The sequence below is a fragment of the Phoenix dactylifera genome, chromosome 7 (assembly GCF_051530095.1).
Source record: "Phoenix dactylifera cultivar Ajwa chromosome 7, Ajwa_hap1_PhDact_Kaust_v1.1, whole genome shotgun sequence".
Lineage (NCBI taxonomy): Eukaryota > Viridiplantae > Streptophyta > Magnoliopsida > Arecales > Arecaceae > Phoenix > Phoenix dactylifera.
In genome coordinates, this window is record NC_143196.1 from 26,729,321 (window position 1) to 26,741,817 (window position 12,497).

The 12,497-nt window shown below is 42.1% G+C and overlaps 2 protein-coding genes across 2 annotated transcripts; one reads left to right on the plus strand and one right to left on the minus strand.

Moving 5' to 3' along the window:
- Positions 1-952: 952 nt before the first annotated feature.
- LOC149753200 (uncharacterized) lies at positions 953-1,462 on the minus strand. The gene has a single exon (XM_089924069.1). It carries the CDS (start codon positions 1,460-1,462, stop codon positions 953-955), a length of 510 nt encoding a protein of 169 aa, XP_089780195.1.
- Positions 1,463-4,405: 2,943 nt separating this feature from the next.
- LOC120105966 (protein PHOSPHATE-INDUCED 1-like) lies at positions 4,406-5,572 on the plus strand. Its single transcript, XM_039118759.2, has one exon. It carries the CDS (start codon positions 4,475-4,477, stop codon positions 5,408-5,410), a length of 936 nt encoding a protein of 311 aa, XP_038974687.1. The 5' UTR covers positions 4,406-4,474; the 3' UTR covers positions 5,411-5,572.
- Positions 5,573-12,497: the final 6,925 nt, after the last annotated feature.

Consider the following 12,497-nt stretch of genomic DNA (forward strand, 5'->3'; position numbering starts at 1 on the left):
TTGAGAGCTCATAAACAAATGATGAAGATTGAAGGCATGAAATAGATTAAAAAGAGGTCCGTCATCTGAAAAACTACTTATAAAAAGTGAATACCCTCTGCTCTTAAGTCTTAATATGATGACATTGTCGAACTATGCGACATTTATAATTAAATGTTTGCAATCTATTGATGCTTTTTCTCACCTCTCACTTTTTTTTTTTTAAAAAAAAGTGGTAATAGGTTTAACTAACACATGAGCATTCGATTGAAGTATCAACCTCTTAAAGAATTATTTTTATGAACTCAAAGGACTTATAGCATTATGCATATGACGCGCATTATATAAAAAATTATGTTCACATTAGATATGCAAGCCACACCATGCCCAGCAGTAATTCATTTTCAAAAATACAGGACTTTTTTTTTTTTTTTGGTGAATCGACATCTCATACTATCCTAGCATGAGTACTGCCAGCTACATCAGCATCAAGCAAGCAACATAAAGTAAAAGGAACAGAAAACTGCTGAGTCTAGAGAAACTCTTCAGAGTGATGTGCAGTGAAGGAGGCGATCCAGTCAGCCGCCTGGTTCGCCTTCCGAAAGACATGCCCAACCTGAAGAATCCGGCACTCCCGTAGCATTCGGCAAATATCACTCAGAAGCATGTGCTTCACTACCTCCCGCCCCATCTCCTTGAGGCGCGCTATCGGGGAAGTTAAGTCTTCCTCCAGAATGATGCAGCCTACCTGCAAAACATATCTCGCATAAGAAAACCCCTCCCAGGCCTCGAAGGAGCGGCAACCCCCTGCTGCAATCAGTCTGGCACCATGATCTCTGATGACAAAAGCTACTCCCGCCAGATCGCCACCGCCGGGCAAGCTTCCATCGAAGTTCACTTTTAGGTAGCCAGGAGGTGGGGGCTCCCAAGAGACAAAGACAAACCCGGACGCTGTGGTAGCGAAGAGGGGGTCTCAGATATCCCTAGCTATCCCAGATGAATCAAGCTCAGTGGCCTTCAAGATCTCCATTGCCTGATAGAGAGCCCGCTCTACAATGGACCTCCGGGGAGCCATCCTCCCCTCAAAAACTCTGGCGTTCCTGTCCAGCCAGATATTATATGCCAGGTAGACAACAGCAGTACCCCATCCAGCAGTGCTCGGCGATCGTAAGGCAATCCTCACCTGCTGTAAAAAATCAAAGGTAAGCCCAGGGAAGGATGCCCTCCTCCAGCCCTGAACTGCTCGTGGGCACTCAAAAAGCACATGACTAATAGTCTCCACCGCCTCCGGACAGTTCATGCACATCGGGGACACCTCTATCCCCCTCCTGGCCAATATCCTCCTGGTCGGCATGCAGTCCCAGACTACCTTCCAAATGAAAAGTGCCACCCACGGATGAGCCTGCATCCTCCAAATCCACCTGCCCTCACAGCGCCTGGCCGGCTCACCCTCCAACAACATCTGTACATCAGCTGCCCTCATTCTAGCTGACCCACTTGCCGCCCACACCTGCCTATCACAGCATGAGCTAAGGGTGGAAGGAGGTATGTCACACTTGGGTGGTAACGAGATCTGAGCTACAAAATAGACCCAAGCGAATCTCTACAAACTGGTCCAAGTCCGAGTACTGACCCCAACAGTAACAACTGTACCCAGCTGCCCCGTTTTCTTTATAATCTTTCCCCACTTTCCTCTTTCCAGAAAGGAGAAAACAAACGCCTTTGCAATCGCTGCTCTCCGTGTCCCTCTGGCCGCAGTCGCAGTCTCTGGTATATCCGACAACAACCTTTATAAAAACCAAGGAATTATTCGCTGCCCAAGCATTTAATTGTTTTGCTACATTATTTTGCTGTCTTCTGGTTTCGCTTGTTTGCAAGTGATAATGGAGTGGGTTCGGTTCCAAAGCTGTCACCCTTGGAGGAGATGAGTGGGCTCTGTTAGGCTCCAGCGTGTCTCATGGGTGTCTCGGCCTTCTGGTTTTGTAACTTAGGGAGCATGGTGACATGCTAATTAAGCAACTTGAACCTTAAAAATATATGCTGCACGAGTGGCATTCGTAGTGTTAAGCAATCTCATTCCACCAAAATGACTTCAGAAATTTGATGTACTTTGTGCGCAGATGTAATTTGTATGCTTTATTACATGTTAGCTAGCCACCAATGGTGGCATGACAAACAACTTGAACCTTCAAAATAAGTATTATTGTTATCAACTCAGAAAGTTGCCATAATTTGGTTATTGCTTTCCATGCATAATTATAGAGTATATGTTTGTTAAATCTATTTAAGAGTTGTAGCTAGGCTTGAGACAACGATTAGGACTATAAACAAACCAAGTCCTTCCTGAACATTAATGGTTTCGGTGTAGTAGTTGGCTCCACCAAGTGCATTCGATTGAAAGCAGACAAAGCTCAAGTTTTATTTAATGATCAGCTCATTTATAAACGAGACCCTAGAGCCAGGGAGCACGTGCACATGCTGAATGAACGCCGAAGAGGGTTGAAGTGCCATAAACTTCTGGGACTTGCTTGGAACCGTCCTCACCCAAAAAGCCATCAACTTAAGGACTCTAGTTAAGGAACCTTCCCCACCCGATACCAAGGGCATGGCCTCCCCGGGTCCTATGCTTTTCGACAGCCCCACGGATGACCATATAACCTATATGGTAGTAGAGGTCTCCAGCCGTCTCTAGGCCACGACATATTAAACTACTATGAAGTTGTCCTTGGCTAAAGATACCAGAGACTTTATAACCTGGATCCCAGTAGCTGTTCGCCACCAATGTTTGCTCCAGAATTCCACGGTCCACCCTTGGCATCATGTCTCACGAAACTGAGAGGAAGCACCCTCTCATTCTCCTAATATTATATTACCATTGATATGCCTCGAAATCGACCATGGCAGACCGATCAATTAAAGCTAGAGATGCATGGAGAGTTTTTAGAATTTCAAATTCTCTCCCTAGCTAGTAATACCTATTACAAAAATATCTGACATTACCGACGCTTTTTAATGAATTTGCCAACATGAAAATGCACTACTAGTAAAATTTCTGACACTTTCTAAAACGTCGCAAAAGCGTCGACAATTCTACCGTGGAAAAATAATTTTATGATGCTTTTATTTTGCATCGTGAGTTATAAAAAACGACGTTTATAGGCACCACTAATTGCCTACGCTGAAGTGATTATATTAAAAAGCGTCTAAGGACTATCAAGGGGCAGTATCATCATTATCTCTATGACTACTGGAAGCATTAGAAATCTACAAGAAAAAAATAAATACTTTAGAAGTTGAGAATACAAAAATCATAAAGTAATATAAATTATTAAACTCATCTCCTTTATCTCTTTCTGATTGCTACCTTCAGACTACAAGACTCTGTAATGTTACTACTATATCTGGCATCATGAGTATATCTACTCACTGCAGACAACTGAGTGTGGGTAACTCTAACGCGATAACTCCTCACTTGACTATAATGCTCCGGTCCAATCAATTTAGCGAACGTCTGAGTTTTGACGTAACTGATCTAGACAACTCAAATTAATCAAAACCATTTCCATTGATTTGTTAACTAACAATCAAATTGTAGAGCAAATATTCCAAAATTAAAAATATATATATAACTGATGAGTCCACGTGTCAAAAAAGTCATTGTAACGGTGGTGGTGTACCATTTCAGGCCAAGCACGTATTCAAAAAGGCTAATGAAGTCATGGACTAGATGTCCTCGTATGTTGCTAGTCACTTGGAGAATGCCCTTTGAGTCGGAGAGAGAGAGAGTTGCTGAGAGCACGCTGGTTACGTTCTTGTTGTTTTCTAACTTTGTTGGATGTATCGTACTACAAATATATGAATTATCTACTTTAGCGCAAAAAAAAAGAAAAATTATTGTAACCCGCATTATTAATTAAACATGTCCCACTGTTTAGACTTGCTCCCTGACACGTGTGGGAAACATTGAGCTGTTCTCGAGACAAACAGCCATCGCACGCTGACATAGACTGTGGACTCCCAAGGGAATGGGGCACATGCACTCGCTTAATGATCGGCTGAGATGGTTGAAAGCTAGCCATCCAATTTTGAGTCTATCTTGGAAGTTGGAATTTTCCCGACCCATTAAGCCATCCAACTGAGACTAAGCCAGGAACCCATCCCTACCCAATTCCCCGGCCACCTCTCCACGTTCTGTTCTATTAAACTACAATATTTAAGAGGCCATTGGTCTAAGATTTTGAACTTTAGATAGTCACAAAAGACCAGAGAAGGGTATAGAATGGATCCCAATTCCACTCCACATAGTGCGTTCCACAATGTCTCACGAAGCTGAGACGAAGCCCTCTTTACCTTATTTATTTTATTCCGAGTGACCAATTATTGAACGCACTCTCCCCTACTCACCTACTTATATATATACCTCCTTTCACCACTCATCCAACTCCATCAAAAACCTCTCCTTTCTTCCGTCTTTTGAAACCTTCCCCATTCCCAAATGGCTTCAACTCAAATAGCTAGCGCCACCCTTCTAGCTCTAGTACTAGTGTGCTTGGCCCAAGTGTGCATGGGATCCAGAAAGCTAGCCACCTTGGTCCAACCAACACCACTCGAATACCACAATGGAGCAGTGCTCCAAGGTGACGTCCCCATCGCCATCCTCTGGTATGGCAAGTTCACCCCATCCCAAAAGTCCATCATCTCCGACTTCCTCCTCTCCCTCACCCCGCAACCCCACCAAAAGCTATCAAGTCCTTCCGTGTCTCAGTGGTGGAACACCATAGATGCGGTCTATTTGAGCAAGGCTGGAATCAAGAGCTCAAAGATGACCCAAATCCTTTTGGCTGGCCAAGTCTCGGACGAGATGTGCTCTTTGGGCAAGTCCCTTACGAGAGACCAAATCTCCGAGCTGGCGGCGAAGGCTGGCCCGAAGAAGGGCGGGATCGCGTTGCTTTTAACGGCCGCGGACGTGACGGTCGAGGGGTTCTGCATGAGCCGGTGCGGGCTCCACGGCTCGGACCGGAGGTCCGGCTCGGCCTACATCTGGGTCGGCAACCCGGCGACCCAGTGCCCGGGTCAGTGCGCCTGGCCCTTCCATCAGCCGGTCTACGGGCCACAGACCCCGCCGTTAGTGGCGCCTAACGGCGACATTGGGATTGACGGCATGGTGATGAACCTGGCAAGCATGATGGCCGGGACGGTGACCAATCCGTTCGGCGACGGATTCTACCAGGGGCCGAAGGAAGCGCCGTTGGAGGCGGCGACGGCGTGCCCGGGGGTTTATGCCAAGGGGGCGTATCCGGGATATCCCGGGGATTTGTTGGTGGACCCTACAACGGGGGCAAGCTACAACGCGAATGGGGCCCGCGGGAGGAAGTATCTTGTCCCGGCCTTGTTTGATCCTTCGACGTCCTCCTGCTCCACCTTGGTTTAGGATTGGGATTTAGTTGTTTCTAATTGGAAGATTTGGGATTTTGAGACATGGTTTTGTATGTAGATATGGAAGAGAAGTTTGAAAAATGTAATTCTTTCATTGGTTGATGATCTCTCTATCTTGGAAAATAAATATAATAAAGAGAAAAAAGTTTATCATTTTGATCTTGTCTTTGGGAAGAAGACTTGAAGGACACTACTATGATTCATTTACTATCATTCTATCAATTGGTATCAGATTTTAGGAAGTTGGACTATTGCTTGACATGTTAGCGGCCAAAGGAAAGCCGGCTCTGTAGAAATATAACGAAGTATGAACTTCTGCTTTAAAAAAGTTCACGTTTGACAGCATCTCAGCTCTGTACGTGCTCACTGACAATTTTGTTGGCCTGATTTTGCCCATAGAACAATACTAAAAAATATAACTTAGTTCATCTTAAGAGGCTTGATTTGCGTCAGATCTTTTGCTTGCAGCTCAACTTGTTTGGCTTGCTTTGTTGAAGTGTCAAAATATTATGCAATTCATAGCATGGCCTGCTTCCATTCACTTGGTCATAGTTTCATCCCCGAATTTGGAGTATTTTTTTTTTGAGGCCATGTGTTTTTACTGTTCTTTGTGCAGATTCCTCCTTCATATGCTTGTCCCTTTCACTTGTTCATGTTATGAGAACCTTGAATATGGCCACTGGTTGCAGGAGAGCTCGTGATATACCATGAGGACAAGCCTGGCCTTAACCTATGATGATTGCGGGAATTCAAAAACTTCTGACATATATGAGATCAACATCTAGAATATCCCTTGCTAATACACAATTCTTCTTTTATGATGGTCAAAGGAAATTTTATAGGGTCTACAGAAGTCGAATTGAATGACAAAAGAATATTGCAAACATATACTGCAATTTGATGCTTGTATCCTCAATCATCAAATTATCTAATGTAGTTTCAAACAAGCTGTTAATATTTTCGTGCAAATAAACAAAGAACCTTTTTTTCTTGATTTTAGCCTTATCATTTGTATTTTATTTTTGAATAAATTATAAAAATCTTTCTGTGGTTTACGTTTAATACATTTACACTCAATAATCTGTAAAATATACATTTAAATCTAATTAAATTGACGATGTTAATGAATTAATTTACCTCATATAAAAAGTCAAAATTGCTCGAGTGAGGAAGACAATACATACATTGTTTTTATATTCTTGGATGGCTGTTATATTATGTAAGATAATTTTGATTATTTTTAAAATTTTCTTACGTGGCATTTGAATCCCATTTAAAGTTAATGGTTTTCTGTTAAGTTTAGATTAAAATGTTAGAAAAAAATAAATTTTAGGAGAGTAAGCATAGAATTTTTATCCAATTGGATGTAAATATAATTTATTCTTAATCGTAAAAAAAAATTTGTAATTTTTTTTTTATTTTTATCTAATATTGTACAAGTTTTAGTTCTCCATCTTGTTCGAGCAATTTATGCATTGTTCTACACTGCTCGGCCAACATCAACAGGAAGATTATTGTAGTTAATTAAGCATTCAACTCCACTAAGGTTCAAAGAAACAGGCAAATTAAAATTGAAGATCTCCAGCTAAACATCGTTCCTTTCTCATCTTTCTCATTATTCCTTTTTGGTCCTCGTGCTTCATTTGAAACACAATATTCTGAGCACCTTTCTCAAAGCAATATTTTTTCTTCTGCTGTCAGCAGCCTAGTCCTCATGCGTTTGTTTGCAACCCTCCCCACCCTCCAAAGCCTCGTCTCTGCTGCCGTCCACATCCTCCAAAACACTTCACTCCCCTAAGAATGCTTCTGTAACTCTGCCGAACTCTATCCACATTCATGCATCTCCTTCGAAGCTCACAATGTAATCCAACGCCATTGAATCTGTGGAGATCTCACCAAGTTTCTTTTCCCAGCCAAGCTTCTTTTCCCAGCCAAGCTTTTCTAAAACCTCAACTTGGACCCTCACCAACCAACACATAACATGGTGCACACCATTGTTTCGTTTGGAAACCTAAACGTTGGCAAGTCTAAGACATACTTCATGGCTTCCAAGGCCAGATAGTACAAGACAAGCACTTAGATCCACCCCATAGCAGCACGGCCGGCCCTAGGTGTTTGTCTCTCACTTAAATGCTTGTAGCCTCTGGACTCGTAGTGTTTTGGACTTGGGAAAGATGGCAAGGGATGGGTATGCGTTTGGTTCCCATATCCCGTGAAGGGAAATTTCATACCAAATGGATTGGGTACGGAGAGTACTATCATGTCCCGGAACATGAAGGCCCACTGCCTCCCCATGCACCTTATCTACGAATTTGATTGTGTCCTTAGCCGATTACAAAGTTTGATGTCTCCAATCTCTATGCAAGCTAAAGTAAATTTTATGACAGGGAAACGGAAACAAGACAAAGTGAGAGGAATGGAGATTCCCGTGATCCACTGTGCATCAAGGTACATTCATTTGGATTTGGATGCTGGCCTCAAACTCTACGCCGGAAATCATATTCCTTTCAATTCTTCCAATGCTTGTTCATGCACCCTACTCTCCTAGCATCGTTCTGTGGGAGCAATTCCCTCGTCCACTGTGTTCTCGCTATAATTTTTTTTTTTAAAGAGTTGAAGAAATTATAGGCAGACGTTGAGGGTATTTCTAATAATAAATCCTCACGTGCCATGAGATCGAGCTTAAGGCATGTGCTAGAGAACTTGATGCTAGTGATTTTGTCTTTGGCATTGTAATTTGTATCTTGCTCCAATGAGAACATCAAATTAGCCCAAGCCACTTTTCAGACAAACAAGGCTACTTAGGGGTGGATACGCATCCTCGAGATCCAGCCCTCTTAATCTGCCATGCCGACGTCCTCCTGACCAGTCCAAGTAGGTCCTTGGCTTTCATCTCTGGCTTGCCTATCCGGTTCCAAACCCTTCTATCCACAGCCTCACATGCAGGGATCGCCAGCGCTAGAACCTGCTCGGCCAGCTGCTCGCCAAATGCCCATCGGACGAAATGCTCATTCCATCCCGCTCTCCTGGTGCAAACATGCTCGCATGCTCTCTCTCACAGTTCATTCTTGGGACACTTTCAAAAGCCAGAAGAACTGCCTTAGCTACAATGATAATGTCCCTTTTATTGTCACAAAATAATAGAATGTCATCCGCAAAGAGCAAGCTTTTGATTGAAATGAAATTTTGATTCTCTCTAGTATCTTCAATGAGACCAATGTCAACTGCCTGCTTAAGGAGAGTCGGAGATAAAGGGTCTCCCTGCCTTAGTCCTTGCTTGCCCCTGATCTATTTATAGTTCCCATTTACAAGAGCAAACGAGGCGAACAAAGGAAGAGTTTGAATCCAGTCAATCTAAATTGTAGGAAAGCCTCCGGCTTGGAGCACTAAGAATAGGAAATCCCAACTGACCTTGTCAAGGGCTTTCTTGAAATCCAATTTGCATTGAACACTCTTGTACCCAGATCTGATACAATAAGCTAGAATTTCATGGGCTTTCTTGAAATCCAATAAGCTTTCTTAAATTCCTCATGAAGGATCAGGAGATCATTCTTAATCAAGCACCAGTATCTTCGAAAGAAGGAGAGAGTGAGAAACAAGCTGCTCTTGGTGCCATTGAATTTCTGATTTCATCACAATAAAAGGCTTCCGAAAGAGCAGTGAGAACGACAGAAGCATGGCCAGGAAGTAGGCTCCGATTAATAGAATTCCCAAACAAGCTTTTGAGGTATGCATGCAGCTTTAAGGCAATCTTTCCCTGGGAATTGTACACAATCCCATTGTCCAAAAGAGAGGCTATATCATTTCTTCGCTTGGACCAGACAATTTAACAGGCCATTTTGGACTCCAATATATAACCTTTTCTTTTTCTCTGAGCGGAGAAATTTAACTTGAGGTTTTCTTTTTAGGTGGAGAAAACAAAGTTAATTTCTTGTTCCTTGTGTGTGGTATGACAAGGATTTGATGAAAAAAAATAATGCCTTCTTTTCTGGCTCGGGCCCTTGCTAGATTTCCTTCATATGTAGCTCTTGACGTGGCTGTTTATCTCTTCCCAGATTCCATCATGATCATTAAGACACAACTGCCTATCATTGCTAATGACATGCAGCATGACTGTTATTGTAGCCTGTAGGCTTTTGGGTGGCCAATACTTGTACCTCAGCATTTTCAGTCTTGCTCTATATTTTGGATGGCAAATATATAAATACCTATGTATGTACATACGTACGTATGCACGCATACACATACATACATACATACATACATACATACATACATACATACATACATACATATATAATATATAATATATTATGAAATATAAATCTTTATAAAAATTGTGAAAATATAATGAGATTTAAAGTATTATTTGTCTAATGAATACTAATCCTTGAATTTTAAAATATTATTTTGATCAAAGAAAAATATGAAATGATGTCCATTTTTCTGGTTTTGTAACAGCTTTTATAAGAAGACAGCTGCAATTGTTGTCATGAATATATCTTTGAACAAAGTGAAATTAAAAAATATATATATAAATTTTTAAAATAATTTTTCTTAGAGGAAAATTAAAGATGTATGATAATGATTACTGTTCTTATCAATTGGAACATGACAATCATTTTAATCAGATAATATCTAAGCGTAAAATAGAAGACATTTTGTTTTCTATTCTTTTCAAAGAAAAAGACAGAAAGAATCTAACAACAAGAGATATTGTATGATGAAAAATGAATATTATTAAGGTTTTGGTGAGAAGTGAATATTATTAAGGTCTTGCTGTTACTTTAGGATGAAAAATGAATATTATTAAGGTTTTGATGAGAAATGAATATTATTAAGGCTTTGATGAGAAATGAATATTATTAAGGTTTTTTCAAAAATTTAATGAAAGTGATGGTTGCCGGGCCGGATGCTGTGAACGGCCTCGAAACTGTGAGTGAGCTATCAAAGTTTCCTCACTCGTCAACAATTCTTTAGCAATTGGACCCAAGCAACCTCCTGCGATAGGCTTGGAAAAATTGAAGGGCAGCTGAAGATCGGAGCGCAACTTGGATGACCATGAGGTCGTCAAAAAATGAGTTGAATCGATTGACTGAGATGGGGTTGAGTTGGTCTCCTCTGCAGACAGCCTGCAAGAAGTCTACTTATCGAAGAGTTTTCGGCGGAGGATCTTCCAATGCTGAAGTTAGGATAGAGAAGCAATAATATGGAAGGAAGAAATTTCGATAAAATTAAATTCTTTGTGAATGATATCGCATACCTGAGATCCCCAGACTACTTTTTTATATAGGAGAGTCTGTTTTTGTCGTTTACCTGAATTAATGTAACATGCACCAGTGACCAGGTGTATGTCTGCGGCATGGGCGGCGTACAACCCTGACCGCACGTCGAGGTATTGTTGCCATAGCTGGAGGCTGCCGAAACTATTAGTTGTTATCAGCATGTGTCGAATGTCTTCTCAGTTGGTCAGCTCCTCGGCTAGGTCCGAAGTCGTTCACCTCAGTTTGTACCGAGATTGGAGAGGTAGGTTTGGTTTGAGGTCGAGGTGTCCAATATTTTCCCCATCACTTGCCCCCCCCCCACTTTCGAGGTCTAGCTGCATTTCAGTTCGAGCAACAGAAGTCACGTCGTCATCTCGATCAAGGCTATATCCTGAGCTGACATCTGGCTGAATCTGCTTGGGTAGCCGAACCGGCGTTTTGATCAGGGCCGTCCGTGCCTCTATATAAGAGTAGCTCCGGTTCATGCCTCTAGGACCTAGACCGTGAGGTGGTCAATCTAAGAGTTCGATTCAGCTCTGATGACCTCTGCAATGGTGAAGGAGATGGTCCGAGCTATGCAAGTCCGCGGACTGCTCTGCAATAAAGATGACGCCTACCGAAAAACAGCTGCCTCTCATCATTCAGAAGAGTTTCTGTAGACTCAGCAGTCCTCATTTTTTTTGCTTCTGATGCAGCTGGCTGTGCTCTTAGTAGAGCAGTTTAAGCGGCCGATTTACAAGGAAAAAAAAAAAAACAGCTGCCTCTAGAGCTCCTGGTACCTCAATCTCGACATGGGCCGGCCCATCGGTGTTCGAATGGCTCGAGATCGAGGTTTCCCATATCTTCTCATTGAGCCTGCAGCGCAACATTTGACATCCTAGGTGGGACAAAACTTCGTAACCGGCTGCTGGGATTAGGGCTGCAAATGGGTCGGGTTGGGTCGGGTCCTAGGTGACCCCGATCCGACCCGGTTGCATGTTCGGGTCCTAATTTTGGACCCAGACCCGACCCGGTTGAAAAACGGATCGGGTCGGGTCGGGTCCATACCTACCCCGATGGGTCATTCGGGTCGGGTCCGGGTCGGATCCGGGTCGGATTTGCATTTTTAATTCCACATTTTGTCAACTCCAATACTCCATCACCAATTCACCATCAGGTGAAGCCTTTTGCAAGCTCAACAATTCCTCCTGGAAGGCTGGAAGCGTGAAAATAAAGGCTGCAAGCTCAACAATTCAATATCTGTTACATTCAAAACCGGTTCAGAATACGTTTCACCAAAAAAATTGAAGGCAAACTGATCAACCAGGTTTAGATCTAGCTTATTCAAAACACATTTATCCATCTGTTACATTCAAAATAGGTTCAGATCTAAAGCAAAATCAACTTGTCCAACATTGAGACTGCAAGTACCTGCATCTAAAACATTTGAACAGGTGCAACTTTCCATCTAAAACATAAACATTTGAACAGTTGCAACTTGGAATTGCTATTCATAAAGAATCAAAGCTGGTTACAGTATTAGCATCACAGGATTTTTCAAAGCAAAATTCAACCCCATATGACAAAGGACAATCCAAACAACAGCATTACAACCTGGGTCACAATTTTAGGATCACAACATTACAATTTACTACATCACAGCAAAATTCTACCCCATATGACAATCCAAAAGGATGTATCACAAACTTCAACTTGAGAGTACAGATTTCAATTGAATAGTTACACACTTACACTAGCAGGAGCTAATTAATATACAGGCATGCGGACAATCTAAACTTATTGTGAGCTAATTAATATACAGGAGCTAATTAATATACA